General features: G+C 30.9%; 2 protein-coding genes across 5 annotated transcripts in view; both read left to right on the plus strand.

The window, feature by feature from the left end:
* Positions 1–1,416, plus strand: part of Ptp99A (Protein tyrosine phosphatase 99A) — a 114,716-nt gene extending 113,300 nt beyond the window's left edge. Inside the window, exon 15 of one of the 2 annotated variants that reach the window (XM_075362156.1) lies at positions 847–1,416. The gene's annotated coding sequence lies outside the window, so the exon portion shown is untranslated. The other variant, XM_075362157.1, reaches the window with a different exon arrangement.
* An 11,447-nt stretch (positions 1,417–12,863) lies between these two features.
* Mks1 (Meckel syndrome, type 1) overlaps positions 12,864–18,835 on the plus strand; it is a 79,665-nt gene continuing 73,693 nt past the window's right edge. Inside the window, exons 1-2 of one of the 3 annotated variants that reach the window (XM_075362160.1) lie at positions 12,864–13,357; positions 15,319–15,468. In XM_075362160.1, coding sequence (XP_075218275.1) covers positions 15,395–15,468 — 74 coding nt within the window. In that variant the 5' untranslated portion in view covers positions 12,864–13,357; positions 15,319–15,394. The remainder of the gene's footprint in view (positions 13,358–15,318; positions 15,469–18,835) is intronic. The other 2 variants (XM_075362159.1, XM_075362161.1) reach the window with 2 other exon arrangements.

The following is an 18,835-nucleotide window of genomic DNA, read 5'->3' on the forward strand; positions in this document are numbered from 1 at the left end:
TCAAATTACTGACATACTTAAAATATGTATCATAATGAGATATTCTTTAACAATTTAAGTGAATAACAGATCTAGTGCAGTTGTCATGTATATAGATTAAGCTGTATGGTCGGGAGTAATGATTACTATGGTTACAGTACCAGTAAATTATTAAACCTATTTTTCTTCTTAGAATTAATTATTTAGTATAAATATTGTAGAAACCAGCCTACAAATACCCAAATCATTCTACTTAAACTAATCTTTTCTTAAACTAAGGGGTCTTTAAAATTAGCACAAAAAAATGATGGATTGTGGTGGCAACGTTGATTTTTTTTTTTCAACCGTCTTTTGTTTTCAGTAGTTTATGATGGATCATGGGATGCTACACACCTCAACAATGTTTACAAATCGTACAAATTTATTATCGAAATATGAAATCTGTTACAGCTAAGTATTGTGCACTTCACAACATTTATGGTGTGCGTAATTGGCCAAGCAGAAGCAAAATTCATGGGTTGGTTAAACAATTTGAAGAGAATTTTGTGTACTTGATGTTGAAACATCAGTTTGCAAAACAAATGCCAAGGAGTCAAGAGAAAATTGCTGCTTTAAGTCAAGTGTTTGAAAATCAAGATTTATCGGTTTTGACATCAACATGACAAATTTTGTATCAAGATCTTGGTCTATACCCATATAAGAATAAACTAACTCAAGAATTAAAGCCATGGAACTGTTCTCTGCAAAGACGGTTTTCTAATTGGACTCTTTGAATCTAACTCTTTCTAATTGATTTCTAATTCTGACTTTATCTAATTGGAGCAACTTGAAGTGGATCTAAATTATTTTAAAAAATCATCTTTTCAGATGGGGCTCATTTTTGGTTTGGCGGCTTTGTAAACAAGAAAAATTTTTGTATTTGGGATGATTCCAATTCACAAGTGATTCAACAGCAACCATTACATCGAAAAATGTTTGGTGTGGATTACAGGCTGGTGGTATCATTGGACCATTTTTTTTTTTTTTTTTTTTTTTAATAAGGAAGGAGATGCTGTTACAGTAAATGGTGAACTCTATTAAGCTATGATTTGTGAGTATTTGTTTGTAAGTTTGAAAAAAATTTGTGTGTGGCATATAGCCACACACCTGCAGAAACAAATTAGTTATTGCATCAAAAGGTTGGTGATTTGATAATTTCATGAAATGGTAATGTCATTTAGCCACCAAGATCATGTGATTCAACTCCTTTAGACTTTTTTTCTGGGGTTATGTTGTCATAAGTCTATAGCAACAAACCACTAACAACTGATGGCTTGAAAGCAAATATTCTATGCATTATAGTGGTATTTAAGCTGATTTGTGTGAAAGTCACGTAAATTCTGTTGATGAGACTTAGCTAAGTCAAACAAAACTATGAAGGCCATATGAATGATATTGTTATAAGCTTCAAAATAAAAATTTGGTTGATATTACACATGCTTTTTGTTTTATTGCAATCTTCCTTTTTGAGCTGAAAATGAAAGACCTTTTAGAATTTCCTTTCATAATTTTATAGCCCAAAATAAATCACCAGAAGAAAGCAGTTTGTTAATAATCTTATTCAGAAGTTCAGAAACATATACTGGAGCATGGACAAGATGGTAAACTATCCAATGAATAGATTGTTCTTCAGGAGCTGCCTGTGGGCTGGCTCTGGAATTCTTTTTCCTGTTTGGTAATTCCAAAAGAAGCCTGTTGGTTGTAATAACTATTAGGAATAGTCGGGCCACTTCACAAAAATTTTGCTTTCTCTCTGTCAAACAGATTCCTTTAAATTTGCTGTCTGTTTAACAAACAGCAGTGAAGATAAGCATAATAAAACTGTTTTAGCCTACTGTAGTTTACTATTTTCTGTAAGAATATAATTATATATACAATGATTAAGCTGCTATGCAACATGCTGATAAGGGTTTCCCAAGTAAGTATTGTCTATTTCGCCTCCTAAAAATTTTCAGAACAGCATAGAAAATATGTCTCCATTTTTAGGATCTTAATTTCTATACACTTTCTGAAAATGTATTGTTAAAAAATGAAGTTAGTGTAAATGTCATTAATTTTGAAATCTGGCAATTTAAATGGAAATATTTCTGGAATTGCTTTTTTAAAGACCTTTGATAAGGACACTAATGAAACAGTCTGATAGCAATTGTGACAAGTAAAGGACAGTGATGAGGATATATCTCTTTTTATGTATATATATTTAAATTCTATTAAGTGCATAATATTGAGATAAGACATAAATTCTATTAAGTGCATAATATTGAGATAAGACATATTGGTAGAATTTAGAACTTGTTTGGACTGTATTTTTTTTTTATGAGATGATAGATGATGAAATGAAGCAATGCTATGTTCTTGAATCTTTATATTTAATTTGTTGTTACCCTTGATATTTTAATTGAATTACAATAGTTACATTAAACTTAAGAGTGTATGACACTTTAGTCATAATTGGACTTGAACATTAGCAAGAAACTACGAGTTCCCTTGGACTGAAATGAAAAATGCAACCGCACTGTGCGGGACTCATAGAACATTGTGCGGGACAACATAGAATACTAGTACGAGCCTCACCCACTAGATCGCAGCACCAGACGGCTCAACATGGAACGGAACACATATCTTACCTTAATTTTTCATGAAAGTACTTTCACAGGATCCCCGTATTCTCAGTCATGATATATGTCTGTTATAGAAATTAATAAAGATGACATAAAATTAAATACATTAGAAAAATATTACATATATAAATACAAACAAAATTTCAAAGCAATAACAAATTTATTTCAATCACGACAGGATGCAGAATCTGCAGAAGTACTTTCATGAAAAATTAAGGTGTCTTATTTCAATATTCTGCACTAGGTGGTTTATATTAATAGAATTTAAATATAATTAAACAGTACAGAAGAATAATATGAATCTTAAAAAGATTACATTTAGTAAAGTAATTATATAAAAAATGTGGTGAAGTTAATATATATTTTTATTCATTAATATATTAACTACTGTACTTATAAAATTTAATATTAAATGAAATTTATACCACCAAAACATATCTGTATTGAAAATCATTATTAGTACTGGACAGCAGAATTTGCATATTCTTCCATAATAAATTCAAAATTTATAAAACTAACAATTTTGACAAATTCACAAATTATAAAACAATTTATTTTAATGTAATTATAGAATTAAATACCAACTGAAGATGTGAGATCCCACAAATATTGATTCTTTGAATTAATATGGTAATTTTAACTTATCTGTTAACTGTGTTTTGGTGGTTTAAATTTCATCTAATATTAAATTTATATATATATATATATATAGAGGAAGACTAATACAATTTAGGAAGAAAAACAATTCTGCCTACATTGCATTTGTTGATATTGACAAAGCATTTGGTAATACTAATTGGTCAGAATGTTTAAATTTGAAAAAAAAGAAAGAAAAATTTATTTACAATTTTTGTAAGAATAAAGAGCAAAAACACAAAAATGAACACAGGTAGAAGTGAAGTAAATATTTAGCCTTTCCTCATTCCATTTTAATTTAAACATTGAAAAACTAATAAAGGAATTAAAAGAGAAATTTTATGTGCAGGACAGACAGATTTGAGTTACAGTTCAGATACAGAAATATAGATATTACGTTGTTTCATGATATTATCATACTTGAAATGAGCAAGATGAAATGTTGAATAATAGTTTCATTGCTTGGGTAGAAATCAATTAAAAGATAAAAAACAGGAAAATGAATTAAATAGTATGAGTAAAATAGAACATATTACATCAGGAATCGTCAAATTTTATTTACATTAAATAAGTGGATTAAGTAACATATTGGCACAAGCCAAGAGAGTGTTCATACAAAAAAGGCATTTGATGATATAAAACAGAAGTCTAGTAATTCTGAAAAATAAGTATAGCATGAAAAACTTTTTGTAATGAAGTATGGATGATAAGAAAGCCATGTAACAAGGATAGGAGCTTTTGAAATGAGGCATTTCAGGAGTATATTGAAAATTAAGTGAGTTGACAAGAATGTGAAAGAAAATAGACTAGCAAAGGAAATCTATTACAAATTATAGTAATAAAAATGATTGAATCTTTATATAAGACTGCACAGTGTGATAAAATTGGTTTCGTCTTTCCATTTGTCTAATAGTTTGCTTATTTATTTTACTGTATAGATATAGTTTCATCATGACGTTATTCTATATAAGAAGAAAATCTTTGTGTAGATACTGAAACATAGAATACCAATTAATTGATGGTCCAGATCTGATTACAAAAAATTAAAACATATTAATTGTTAAACACAAATTTTGATTATTTCCCCCCCCCAAAAAAAAAAAATTCAAAAAACTAATAACTCTATTTATTCAAGCAAACATACAGTAACATTCTTACCTGCACCTAAACTGCCAGTTATAAATTCTGAAAATTAGTAAATGCTGCCTTACTAGACTTTTTTTTAATTAAAAATCATTTTGGAAATCTCCAAGTATCTAATTATATTTCATATGATTAAGTCCTATTTAAAACCATTTTTCCAGCTTGATGGAGATCTCTGAAGTAATAAATAAGTCTGTATTGTTCTATTAAATTTATAATCTTGCTTAAAATCAAATAATTTTAATGATTTTTAATTTATCTTTAACTACCATTAAATTCAAACAAGATTTAACCCTGAGATTTCTGTTTAACTGCGAAGGTAGCCATGCAAGTAATAAATGGACCTGATGAAAAAGTTACTGTCATACCATTTTATTCTGGGTTTGAGCTACTGTGTTCCTCTAGAAATTCAGAGTCTTCCCTCAGACAGCCCTTTAGTTTCTGAAGGATTATAGTTTGTTGTATCAGGCTACTGAAAATTTTGTAGCAAACTCATACATGAGACAAAAACTTACTGGTTATGAATAATGACAGAAAATATTAATAGTTGACAACAGTAATTAATGCAAAATAATAATTAACAAAATTAAAATATGGAAACATTTTGTTAAAACCCATAAAAATTAACCCAAATATACAATATTCAGGAAAATTAAGATGAGCTACCAAAATTACTGAAAAATTATACTAAATAAGTATCTACAGCTGAAACCTTAGAAATGTTAATGCCTGAGACCTAGCCCTGCTTCTAATTCCATATTACGTGGCTTTGGAGAACACAAACCTCTTTACATAGCATCTGTAACTAAAAAATAACCAGATCTGGGAAAAGGAGCCTTTGTTAAATTTGATGTTTTGAAGATTTAATTAAAATAACTATGACTAAAAGAGTAGAATATTAATTATGTGTCATTAAATTATTTAACTGAGGGAAAGAAAATTCTTTTTCAACAGAATGTACCCAAGACTTCTATTATTATAGTTAGAAGATTCCAGCACAATTTTTTTAGTGAATTTTACATCTGACAGAAGAGTATGAAGGTTGACTCATTTAAATTTGAAGTTGGATCTTTACATGCCCTCCCTAGATAGTCATTGACATATTGCAATACCATAATGTCTCTTCAATTGAAAGAAAATTATGGAAATGGCTATGGTATTTTATACCATCAACATATTTATACACATCAGCCTTGTTGAAGCTAAGAAATGATCGATTGTGGCATTAAATCAAGTTCATCAAATATTTACAGAAGTCACCTGATTACAGTGATATAATCAGCATGTATGGTGAACTGAATATTTAACTTCTTCATCTGCATTATCATTGCCATATGGCTAGGAATCCACTGAAAATACAGCATTCTGGGCTTAGACCCAGACTGCTGTATGGCTTAGCCACTTCCTAAACTTGACTTCTTAAACCACAGTCCTAAGATTTTGGTTTATTCTTAAGCCACTGTGACATCAGACTTGTATCTTCATGTGTGTTATAATAAGCTGTTCAATGGTTGAGGTAATGTTTTGGAGACTGTAAATGTAACTACCAGAGTTATCTGAATAAAACACTAAATAACCTTGTGTAAAGCAAACAGTTATGTTGTAAAAAACTATACTTGGGGAAATAGATTGATTGACATTCATGATAAAATGTTGCACAGCAACCAAGTGACTTGATTCTTTCACATGTAATTTACAGTAGTCCCAATAATTGCCTTCATTTATATGCAGAATTAGTGCAAGCAAGATGATATGGTCTAGCTCACCATCTAGATCGCAAAATATTTTATAAGGTGGTAAAAGAGAGAGCAGCTGTTCAAATGAGAAATATAATGGTAAAATCAATGTCTCAAGCTGAGAAAGTTCATCTTTTAGATTGTTGTACACCTACATAAAAGGCAAATGCGTTTTGTTTCAACAGCACCAGTGCAATTAGGAGGTTTTAAATCACAAAGTGACTTTAGGAAGTATTTATTGTACAGAATGTACGAAAATTTGTTTACAATGAGTTAATGATATTTCGTTTAAATAGTGTTTGTTTGCAACGAACAGCTAAAATGAGTCATCCTAAAGCTCCGTCAGCAGATGTGTCCTGTATTATTTTAAATCACACCCAATTTACAAAGACTGGTTTCACTGGCAGCTCCAAAGACAATTATACAGGATCTTAGAATATAATCAAAATAGTGAGATGATCCCCCAGCCCAATTTTTCAATTGCATTCACTCTAGATCTAAGATGTATTTGTGTTGATACAGCTTATCTATCTAAATGCAAAGGAAAATTATATAAATTTAGAGGGAATGAAAGCAGGGTCCCTCATCCTGCTAAAAATCATTAATAAGGTTTTTTTTGTTAGGATTGGGAAAGAGTCATTTTGAGTCAAATAGCGTTGAAACAGGGTCAGTAGTTTCCTGTAGTTGAGAAGTTGATTCAGGGAAAGATTTTGTGTTACATATACCAAGAAATTGTAGGAACAAATATTTAGAGAGAAATTATATGAGACATAAAATGTTTGTAAATGATGAATAACACTGGTCAACAGAATTAAATTTTCTGTTTGTTAAATAATAGTGAATGGCTAATTCTTGTAGTACTTTTTATACCTATTTCATATATGTTAATACATTTTTTTTCTATTGGGTCAGTTTTTTTGTAATTGAAATTTCTTTTGAAACAAAAGATGTTTGATGAATGTAATATGACACTACATTACATACATTTTGTACTCGCCTAAAATCTATTTCTTTTGGATTTTCTGCTGTAGGTAGATCCCTCTTTAGATTACAACAGTAGTCAGCTAACATTTTTGGGTTCCATTTTCCCTGGTATTTGTTTCCATTGTAGATATCACCTGGTGAAAGCGTTCTCCATGCTCATCAGTGATTGCACTGAGATTATTAGGGAAAAAATCCAAATGTGAATGTAAGAAATGGATTTTGAGTGAGATGTTACACCCTTTTTTTTGTAGTTTTAAAAGAGTTCACTTATAAGTTCTCTGTAGTTACTGGCTCTGTGGTTTCCAAGGAAGTTGTTTACCACATTTTGAAATGATTTCTATGCAGTAACTTCCAAATCATTCAAACATTCTTCAGATGCAGTTTTCTTATTTGTGGTCCAACAAATATACCTTCCTTTATTTTAGCATCGCTTATGTTAGGGAATTTGTTTTTTAGAAACTGAAACCCTACACCATTATGATCCATTGCTTTAACCAATTTTTTGAATAAACATAGCTTAATATGTAGTGGCAGAAGGTAAACTTTTTCTGGTTTTACTAATGTCCGACTAACAACATTCTTCTCTCCTACAGTCAGTACCTCTCTCTTTGGCCATTGCTCTTTATGTAATGGTTTTTCCTTTCCCTGCTGTCCTACTCGCACAAAGAGCAACAGAACTTAGTGTATCCAAGTTGCAGTCCAAGTAAAAGTGCTATTACTTTCAGATCTTTACAAATATTTCTCATACTGAATCCTGTCCAATACAAGTTGTATATTTTCATAAGACTCCTTCATGTGAACGGCGTATGCTAATGGTGTTGGGTATTTATTTCCAATGTGAAGTAGAACAGCTTTGACGAGTCAGTAAAAAGTCACCATTCATGAGGATGGTGCATATATCCCAAAGCTTTCAGTATAGATCATTACAGACTAAGTTTTTGTACTGAGAGAAGAAATGTTCAAATTCTGATTGTCTGTCACAGAAAGCACTTATTTTAGTGTTTAGTTGTAAAAGATGATATCCTTTCAGTCTTGATGCCAGTATTTCTGCTTAATTCTCTGATAAATTTAGATCACGAACCTGATCATTTAATTCTGACTGATTAATTAAATGGGGTTCAGTATATTTATTTTCTAAAAAGTTTGTATCTCTTTCTTCATTGCCTTATAATTTAGCACAAGATTCGACATTTTCATCTTCTAGTTTCCATGTTTTGGTAAATTGGAAGCTCCTGGCTATGTGAAACTGGCCACATGGCAGAGGGAATATCAGGTATTTAACAGTACGTTTAGTTTTAGCTATTGTCCCAGTTATCTTTATCACACAAAAATAACAGTCGACAGTGTGATCCTTCAGTTCTCTCCAAACCACTGGAATTGCAAATGGCATGTGACAAGATTCATTTAGCCAACCATTGAACAATGTTACACAAGAAGCACAGCAAATATGAGGAGCCCAAGATTTGTCCTGGTCACCTAATTTACATCCAAAATAAAGTTCATACTACTTTTTTATGAGTGGAATTATATTTCTTTTCTGAGACTTCAACATTATATAAAGAAAGCATTTATAATGATTAATGCAACTGCGAGTCATTGTTAATACATTACAGTAACAAATATTGTTTAAAAAGAAACACTTTATAAAGACACTAATTTAATATACATACACTCATTTTACTGAACAACATTTACCTGCAAATATGAAAACTAACTACAAAACTGAATGTTACACACACGAGAACTAGCACTTGAATGAAAATTAGAAATATTTCTCTTAATCTGCATGACACTTTATAAGAAAATATAATAACGACAGAAATAACTAATGAGATGATGATATGTTGTAAGATGAAAATATGAAAAATTAGTCACATTCTTGTTCATTTTAATTAGTGTGTAAATAATAAGCATGATGACTATGTTTAACAGATCAATGTGACAATTAAGGGACTGTAATAAATAAAAAAAAGCTATTTAGTTGATAAATAATATAATAAGATATGTTCATAAAATGCTATGATTATGGAGTTCATGCATGATACTACCTGAAAATAAGAATGGTAGTTACAAAAAACTAAGCCTAATAGAAGAATTCTGATTTCATATTTGAAATCAACATGACAAATACTGTAAGAATCACTTATTCACTCTCACTTAACAAAATCAATGTAATCATTTACATGCTTAGAAAGCCTGCAGGAGACCTACTAACAATGCCCATGTAACTTAAATGTTGAGTCAGTGTAATAGGTAGTCTAAAAAATAGTGAGCCTTTTGCACATGAGATACCGTTAGCATATTCTGGCAAAAGTGGCAGAAAAACCAGAATGTAAGCTGTCATGACATCGCCAATTCGTCAAATCCATCACCAAACTATGTTAAACAATTTGGTGAAAGCTAGTTACAAAAAGAAGCTCAACATTTGGGTGCCATTTGATCTGACTCAGAAAAATTTATTCAATCGAATTTCTATCTGCGAATCTCTACTGAAATGTAACAAAATTGAACCATTTCTGAAGCAGTTGATCTTGACTGATGGAATGTGGATAACTTACGACAATAATGTGCGAGAAAGATCCTGGTCGAAGCGAGTAGCTCCACAGTTTGTGGCAAAGCTCACATTGATGCCCAGTAAGGTTTGGTGGGATTGGAAGAGCATCGTGCATCACAAGCTGCTGTCGTCAGGCAGAATGATAGACTCAAACTTGAACTGTTGACAGTTAGCATGATTGCACCTAGCAATTTAAAAGAGCGGCCTTAACTGGTCAACAGAAAGGGTGTCATATACCACAGTGACAATGCCAGACCACATACATCTTTAATGACCTGTCAGAAATTGAGAGAACTTGACTGGGAGGTTTTAATGCATCCACCATATAGCCTGGGCCTGGCACCATCAGTCTCTGCAGAACTCCCTGAATGGTGTTGTTAGTTTCAAAAAAGCCCTGTGAAAACCATGCGTCACAATGTTTTGGCCAGAAACCACAGAAGTTCTATAGTGATAGGATTGTAGTGTTACTGGAAAATGGCAGAAGTTCATAAAAAAAAATGGTGCGTATGTAGTCTTATGATGTTATTTTCTAATAACAAATATATTCTCAGTTTTGGCCTCCAAAGGCTCAATACTTTCCAGACAAATTGGTTTAAATAAAAAGTGTTTGACTGAAAGGTTTGATGTAAAACCATCCAGAATATTCACTTTTGGCCATAGATGATAAATTGAAACCAGATCAGAAGCATTTGTTTTTAAAAAAAACTGCATAGGTATATTCATTAATCATTAGAGAATTGGAAATATCTATCATAAGCAAAGTAAAATGATGTAAACAACTGTTGCCTTTACATAATCCATATTGGGAGGGTAGAAGGGTACCATGATGCTCAGTCTATCATACAAATTTGCTTTTGATACCAGGTTGAAAGTTTTAACAAAATGGAAAATTTAAGGATGGGATTTACGTTGATGAATTTTAGTATGTATATGAAGCAAAGAAGACCACATCACATTAAATATTTCTAATACTTATTTCAAAACCAGAAGTCTGAATGCCACTCAGTGTGGAGTAGCATACAGAGTAATGTACCTGCTTTACTGGGAGTGACAGTGGGATCCAAGGTATCCTTAAATTTTTCTGCCAATTGACAAAGTACAGATGACACCTGCTGGGAAAATGAGTAAGACCGATAATATGTGTGGGAATAAGAGCTTGATTGCCAATAATTGTAGATGCAAACTAGTAGTAGAGAAGCCATCATTATGTAGCAGAGGTCATATTGTGCTAAAGCAGTGGCCATTGTATTACAATGGGAAAAAATGAGTGCTTTTCCAGAGTGTGTAGTGTTCATTGAAATCTTCTGCTACTGAAACATAACCTAAATGAATATTCAGTAAATATTTCCTTCAACTGACTCTTCAGAATGTTGGCAAGTGTTATATAAACATTAGTAGATGTGAGCGGCTTCATTCCATCAAGGAAAGAAACACCAAGACCAGGCTGATTGTCACTAAGTGGGTGCATTCACTTTTGGGCTTAACTACCCATCATTGTAATTTTTTTGTATTATATCACATTGTAGAACCCAAAAGGCATAAGTTGATTCCAATGTAATTTCTTGCAAAATTGTGTACAAAATTATTGTATAAATAAGAGAATTCAGGCCACTTTGAAATAGTAGATTGATGAATGTAAAATATTAATATGTTTATGAAGAATTAGGTAAATAAATAAGTAGAATAATTATTTACTGACTGCATACAACTATTTATTCTTTGCCTGGACAAACTGTGATAATAGACAGAAAATTTACTGAAGTTTTACAGATCAGGTGTTGCATACCACCTTACACATTCAGTCATGAGAGGAAACAACTTATGGGTTTCTGAGTATTATGTAATGATTAATTGAAGTCTCCTTCAAGAGGGAAATACCAGTATACAGAAAAAAACTTCATTAAATGGGAGGGCAGCAGCTGGCTTCAAGATGAGATGATTTGGTGAATAACCTGAGCATGCATCCATTCAGTAAAATGATTGTCTTCGGAAAATGATTAATGGGGGAATATCATTCGTAATGTAGTATTCTGTTGTATACAACTCTCTAGACAGCACCCATTAGAAGCAGTGTGGTGTGTACAGAAAGCATTATTTCAAGATGAACATGATCAGCACAATAATTGCTCTTAAGTTTGTTTTTGTAGGCTTGTTGATCAAATTAAAGGCCATTCTGACATGAAATTGACTGGATGTACGGCTGTACTAATAGCTTAATATTAATCTTTAAAAAGCATGTTTTGAAAATGCGGTGGCTTCAAACTAATAATGGTATTTTGTGTGGAAAGAAGTTTGTCAATAGGTTTAGTGTTACTGCGTCGAGTACTTAGACAATTAGAGGCACAATCCGAAACAATTTCAACCGTGAAATTGTAGTTCTCTAAGCGAATTACTACAACATTTGACCTCTATGATAAGAAATGAATGTAAAAACTCAGTAGTCTTATGAAATTCCACAAGGATATTGGCACCCTTCGCTGTTTCGAATCGAACAGAGATGTTGGACTATATATAAAATATGATAAATGCATATATATAAATATGATAAACTCGTTGGTCAGAAAATATGCTGCTCAATACACATAGGGGAAAATGGTCCCCTTCCTACGGTTGTAGTGGCCTCGAAGCTATTCTGGCCATGGGTACGGATATTATTTTGCTCCAGTTCGTTCCTAGGGTAGATCGTACTTATAGATATCAACTTTTCTCTATTCTTGATCTGTTGTTTGCCGGTTTTGTTGAGGTTTTTGGTATGGGAGTCTAAACTGGATCACATATATACTGTGTTCAGCGTAAGAGCTGTCCTAGCTGTTTTTTGTAGTAGTAAGATTTTAATACAGCGTGTGCGATTGTTAGTGCAGTAATTTACCGGGTGACTCAATTTGTTAGTCCTATATAATACTTGTTGTCTATCGTGTTTTTATCAACAGTGGTATAACTTTAATTACAGCTACCATATAATATTTCGTAAATAACTCCATTCGGCGCCAAATGAAAACATCAAACACAAAATTTGTACGTGTAACTTTCGAGTCTATTGCAACGCCACGCGGTTTGTACACAACGGGAAAGCTAAGTGAATCGAGTATAGTCCAAGTATAGGATCTTTTTACGTACGTATTCAAGGACTTTTCTTTCCAATCCAGTGTACAATGAAGCGTTACGACCGTGGTGCTTGGTTACAGCCAGACCTAATCCTCTTCAATGCAAAAAAATTTGGCATGTTTTTATTTATGATCTATTTAAGCACCATTCGGACTAAAATACGCATTTACACTGCGTATTTTAATCCCATTTGATAAATTTACAAAATAGAATTTTGGGAGCTATCACACAAAAAAAATTGTAGTTTACATTTAATGACTTTTCTAAACATTGACTCTTTAAGCTTGGTATTTTCACAGTGAGACTAGTACAAAACTGTCTACAAAGTTGGTTTGCTTACATTTTTTTTGTTAACGATTTTAAAAAAATGCTACTAATCAAATGACGGTTTATCGAAACAATACTGTCGACGGTTTTCTATCGATAAGTGGTCGAATTCAATATGGTGTAAATACAATTTGAAACGGTTGCTAAGAACTTGTCAGCAGCTATAAATATTTGTTTTTGTGCAGTTAAGAAAAAATATAGTTTCCGAATTGTGAACATAAAGAAGACTTGTGGTATTGTTGCTTATTATCTTTGTTCATTCCTAATTTAAGATTTTAACCGTAGTTTCTTTGTTACTAAATTATCTGAGTTGCTTTGAATACTAAATATTCGTCTTATTTTGCTAAAATTATTTAATTTAAAAAAACTAACATACAGCTACTTCGTTAAATCATTAATTACCTCTACAAATAATTAATTTTATTGGCTCTTGTTTTTGCATTCTCCATTCTTAGAAATAGGTAGTAAATTTGTATTGTTTGCTATAATTACCAATTTTGTTTTACAAATTAGTTTCAAGTAGATTAATTACGGCTGAATAAAACAAAGTGAATTTTTTGAAATAATTTGACGTATTATTCTCAGAAATATTCAGCATTATACACATCAAATGTGTAGAATTGCAGCCAAGTAAAATTTAGTTTAGTCTCCTGGTTTCTCATTTTGAACCCATTTTAGGTTGTAATTATTTTCATGAAGTTTATTCTATTAGGCTAATTTAGGTAATTAGGGACTTGTAATTCATTTTTTGTTAGTACATTTAATACTTTCATGGTGAAATATGTACACATATCTACTTTGTAAATGGAAAATGTACTCTTCTTTGAAGTTGTAGAGGAACTACTTCATGAAGTAGTAGTTTTTCACTGGATGGAAATAGCTTTTAGGATTGTTTAGTGAATTCAGCTCCAGTTTTTTTTCCATTTAAATAATGTACTCCAGTTAAACAGGACATGATTTCTCATCTAAATTTGTTTTACAAGTAGAAATAAATTACAAAATCTCTTGAAATATAATAATTGTTAACAAGTGTAAATTTGTACATGGTGCAAGTTGATGGCTGCTCATAATAGATAATAAATATCCTTTGCTTGCTGTGGCAAATAAGCTATAGAAACTCTGTACTCATTCATTATTAGGCTACTACTGCTCTAGCCTATTGATAATTCTATTTTGTTTACTGATAATCAGTGTCAAGTTCTTCAATTGGCTATTACAGCACGGTTGATTACTGAAGTATCTTGTTATTTTTTCTAGGTTTAGTATTTATGTTTTAAAATATTCATTTAGTTTGAGATTTTAAGTAATTTTTATGTAAACACTTTGGAAAACCTTTTTGCTTTTCAATTTATTTCACTGACAATTTATATCTCTTGTAATATTATATGAACAGGACAGTTTATTTAAGCTACTCATGATTAAATTTATTTTCTTAAAAGTATATTATTAAATATACTTTAATGTTTTATAGTTCTATCCTGGTATAAACAAAGTGATAGAAGTACAGCCTGTTCATTTTGAAGATGACTCATCCTGCTAATACACAATAAAGCTGTAGACTGTAATCATGTTGTTTATGATACTGGCACATTAGCCATGCATTGTAAATGCTTTATTACTTTATTATTTTTACTTATTTAACTTTATTTTTTCTTGCATTACATGTCTGAATCTGTTAAAACTAGATACTACAGTTACATTTTTTTTATATGAAAGTTTTCATTATATTATTAACTTTGTTTGTTTATCACTGAAAAGTTTGTTTTGCCTGCTGGCTAAAATGCTGCAACATCTATTCCAAGAAAATGAGTGTACTGCACATATTGCATGTGCTCTTATTTGTTCGTTACTGTTACGACAAGATGTTATTTGCTGTTATTTGTTATGACAAGATGATTAGGAAGTGTTTCATGATGTCACTATATTTACATCAGTTTAGAACTGAAAATAAGTAAGATGTAAATTGTATTTACAATATATATAAATTGTTAAAATAATAAGATTGAAGAAAGAACTTAAAGATGCTTTTTAATTGGTAAGCTTTATTCAATTGCTGTATTTGGCAGTTTCTTTGTTAACAGTGTTATTTATAAGCTAAAAAATAGAGTGGATAATTTGTTTTAGTTAAGTCAAAGTATTTACACATCTATCTATCTATCTGTGTAATGTGTTTTTTCATTTATTTTGTGTTTAGGTGAATTTGCATTAATAATTTAAGAATTTGCAACAACTTATTTTTGGTATAATTGAAAGAAAGTAATCATTAACAAATGCCAAATGAAACTGAAATTGATTTTTCTACTGGAATATATCGGTGTAATGATATTTCATCTATTAAAATACGGTAATTTTACAATTAAAACAATAAAGTAGTGAACAAAATGGCCTGCTTTATGTTATATAAGAAAAAAATATTATGTATGCATGTTACAGTTTTTAGCTATTTTATTAGATGATATTAAGAAAATTTAATTTGTTATGGTATCATATAACAGTCTGCTTCTCATCTTTCATTAATATCTGTACTGATTTTTTTTTTACTGGTGTAATGTGGAGTTATATTTGGTAAATTCTCAACTTTTTCTATGTTATCTTGAAATTCCATAGTTTATTCTAAGAATGGAATGTGATTTTGTAATTGCTTTAGAATTGCTGTCCTTATGACTGAAAAAGGAAATTTTTCACAAAAGATAACTGCAGTTTTGATGATGCGATAAGATGCTCCATGTTACAGATTGATGCTCGAGTCTTGTACACGTTTAATGATAGTAACAAGGTTATCTAATTTACAATTTTTTAAAACAGTCGCTAAGTGTACTTCCATGTTTTATTGTGTTGGTTTAATCTGTTACACGTGTCTATTGCATGTGTGCTTGAGAAAGGACATGCAAGAGTTGTGTTTGGAAAGTTTTAAGACAGGTGCCGCCATTGCTCAATAGGAATGGTAGGTTTGCCTGAAGTTGTGGAAGGGAAAGCATTCTTTTTCCTTGAAACAAACTTTCTATTACTATTTTTAAGGACAGAATAATAAATATGCACTTCTGTATATAAAAAATAACAGTGTATTTGTATAGTCAAGTCATATATTAATATAGTTGATTATAAGCTCAAGAGGAATTCAAATGAAATTATTCTTGTGATCAAGTGAAAAATGGTGTTTTTCAGCATGTATTGTAAATCTTAAGAATTCACAAAAATTTTCCACATGTGTAGAAGAGCCCATCAATTCTTAAAATTTTTTTGCAATAAGTCCCTATCGACTTGTTAATTAGCATAGCAGTATGGTATTTTATGATGGTGTCAGTATATTTTATAAATCATTCTTATTTATTACTATTTATCATGGCAATTCGTGTGGAATGCTTGATAATAAATACTGTACTACTTTGAATTTAAGATGGTGTAAAATTTAAAATTACTACCAGTTTTAGAAAACAAGTTTTTGAAAGAAAAAAAAACAGAAAAATAAGTTTAACTTAAGATGTATATAACAAATTTAAAATGAAGTGTATAAACAATTTATAAGGAAGTAATGATGGGAGAAAAGAACAAATTAAACAAACTATTTAAATAACAATGCAGTATATGAATGGCGCAGATTTGAAATATGTACAGAATACAACGAATGTTGTGTTTAAAAATATTACAAGTTATTTTTTAACAATTACATACAGTATTTCAACATTTTTAATTCTAATTTCATGTTTACTCTTGCTTCAAAATAATTATCTAACTGTCTCTTTTTTGAGAATATTTCATTGACATTACCTGAATCTCTGTTTTCTCACAGAATGCCGTCCTATCATATTACAATGAATGGTAGCTGGATTCTGGACTAGATGCACATGTTAAAAGTTATATTTTGACTTAGTCTCTTGGAATTGGCTATTTTATTTTGCCACTTAAGCTATGAGTACAATTTTTGTTACTAAGTCAATGCCTCTACTGTTTTTAAATGCAATTCTGAAACTGTTTGTTCATGCATGCATCAAGTTTTATTGTCCAGTTACACCTTTAAATATTGCTGGATCAAAATTGTTTTTTTATCAATCATATTTGGATTAGCTTTAGTATATAGTCACAGAAAGCAGACATTGCCATCATACTGTATTTCTTGTAAGGAAAGAAATGGTGTGATATGTAGTAAAGAGTGCAAGTGACAATTGTAGTTTTCAGAAGTTTCAGAACTTTTGAAAAGTAATGGCTAAAAATTGCATTAATATCTAATATAATGTAATGTGTAATATAATATTTAAATTTTATATAGCCTAAGTAAGTAATGTTTTTTTTTTTTTTAATAAACAAGGGCTATTCCCAAATTAATTTCCAGTTGGCTGGTAAAAAAAACAATAAAAACAGAGAAAAAGATTGATTGTATTTATAGGTTTTCTGCATATGAGTATTCTCCACATAGTTGTTACTTACATTCAGACATTTATTTTACTGTGACATTAGGTTGGTGACACAAAAAACTGGAAATTTTGAAATGTGTAGTGGCAGTCATGTACCGTTGGCAGCACTGCTTTGTGGAGAGGCAACCTTGCCACTCAGTCATCACAGGGCAGTGGAACAGTCAACAATGTGCTTTTGGTATAAAAATGTTTTACAAAACCAACGGTAGTTTGGAAGGTGTACAGAGGAAGTTCTGATGGCATTAAATTTAGGCATGTTCCCTCAAAAGAAGCAATAATAACTTTGAAGAGAACTGGATTGGCTCTGAAAAAACTGACAACGCAATGTTGAGGATATTGTATTTCACACAATATTGAGGTTGTATGTGTTTCAGTTGTACAGAACCCCATGACGTTCAATTCATAAACAAGCAGCTGTGATTGACTTATCCTGAGAGAGAATTTGCCAAATTCTTCATTTTGAATTACAATTTCATTCCTACAAGTTATAAATTGTGCAAGAATTGAAGGTGAATGATCACCAGTTCCGCTTTGATTTCTGTCAAAAAAGTTTGGCAAACATTAATGAAGACAGCAAATTTTTGGACAAGCTGTGGATATCAGATGAGGAACATTTCCATCTCACAGGTTACATGAACAAGCAGAACTTTCATTATTGGGCAGACAGCAAACCCCAATGAAGTTCATGAACACCTTTATACAACAGCAAAGTAACAGTATCCCAAAACACTATCCGTAATTGTTTTTGTTCAATATTGGCTGCTTATTTTTTTTTAAGTGAAAAAATGTGCATCCATTGTTTAGACTATACTTTGGTCTGTAAATTCTTGAACTCCACCCATTTATTCTATTTGTTTTCATTTAATTGTACTAAAACAGGTAATTTTTCCAGTTACATTGCACAACAATCTCAGTTTTACAATATGAGCTTAAAAACTGAACTATTATGAACAAATAGCTGAAAATACAATCTGTGTATGTGATAGCATGGTTTCTACAAGTTACTGGATAGTATAGTCTTATACAATCATATCATTATGTTTAGTGTGAACTCAATTTGTAATCAACTCTGGAATTCATACAGTAGAATGAACTCAATTTGTAATCAACTCTGTAATTTATACAGTAGAATAATGGCTTGGATTTATTATTGTAATTAGAAACAGAAATTAATATGATAAACAATATCAGAATGACAGATATAAATTCCTCAATCTTCAGATAAAAGTGCGAGGCAGTTGCAGTGTTCTAAACGTTGACACGCTAAAAGCCAAATTCAGTAAATCTAAGTATGAGATA

This window comes from Lycorma delicatula, chromosome 4 (genome assembly GCF_047948215.1).
Source record: "Lycorma delicatula isolate Av1 chromosome 4, ASM4794821v1, whole genome shotgun sequence".
In the NCBI taxonomy this organism is placed as follows: Eukaryota; Metazoa; Arthropoda; class Insecta; order Hemiptera; family Fulgoridae; genus Lycorma; species Lycorma delicatula.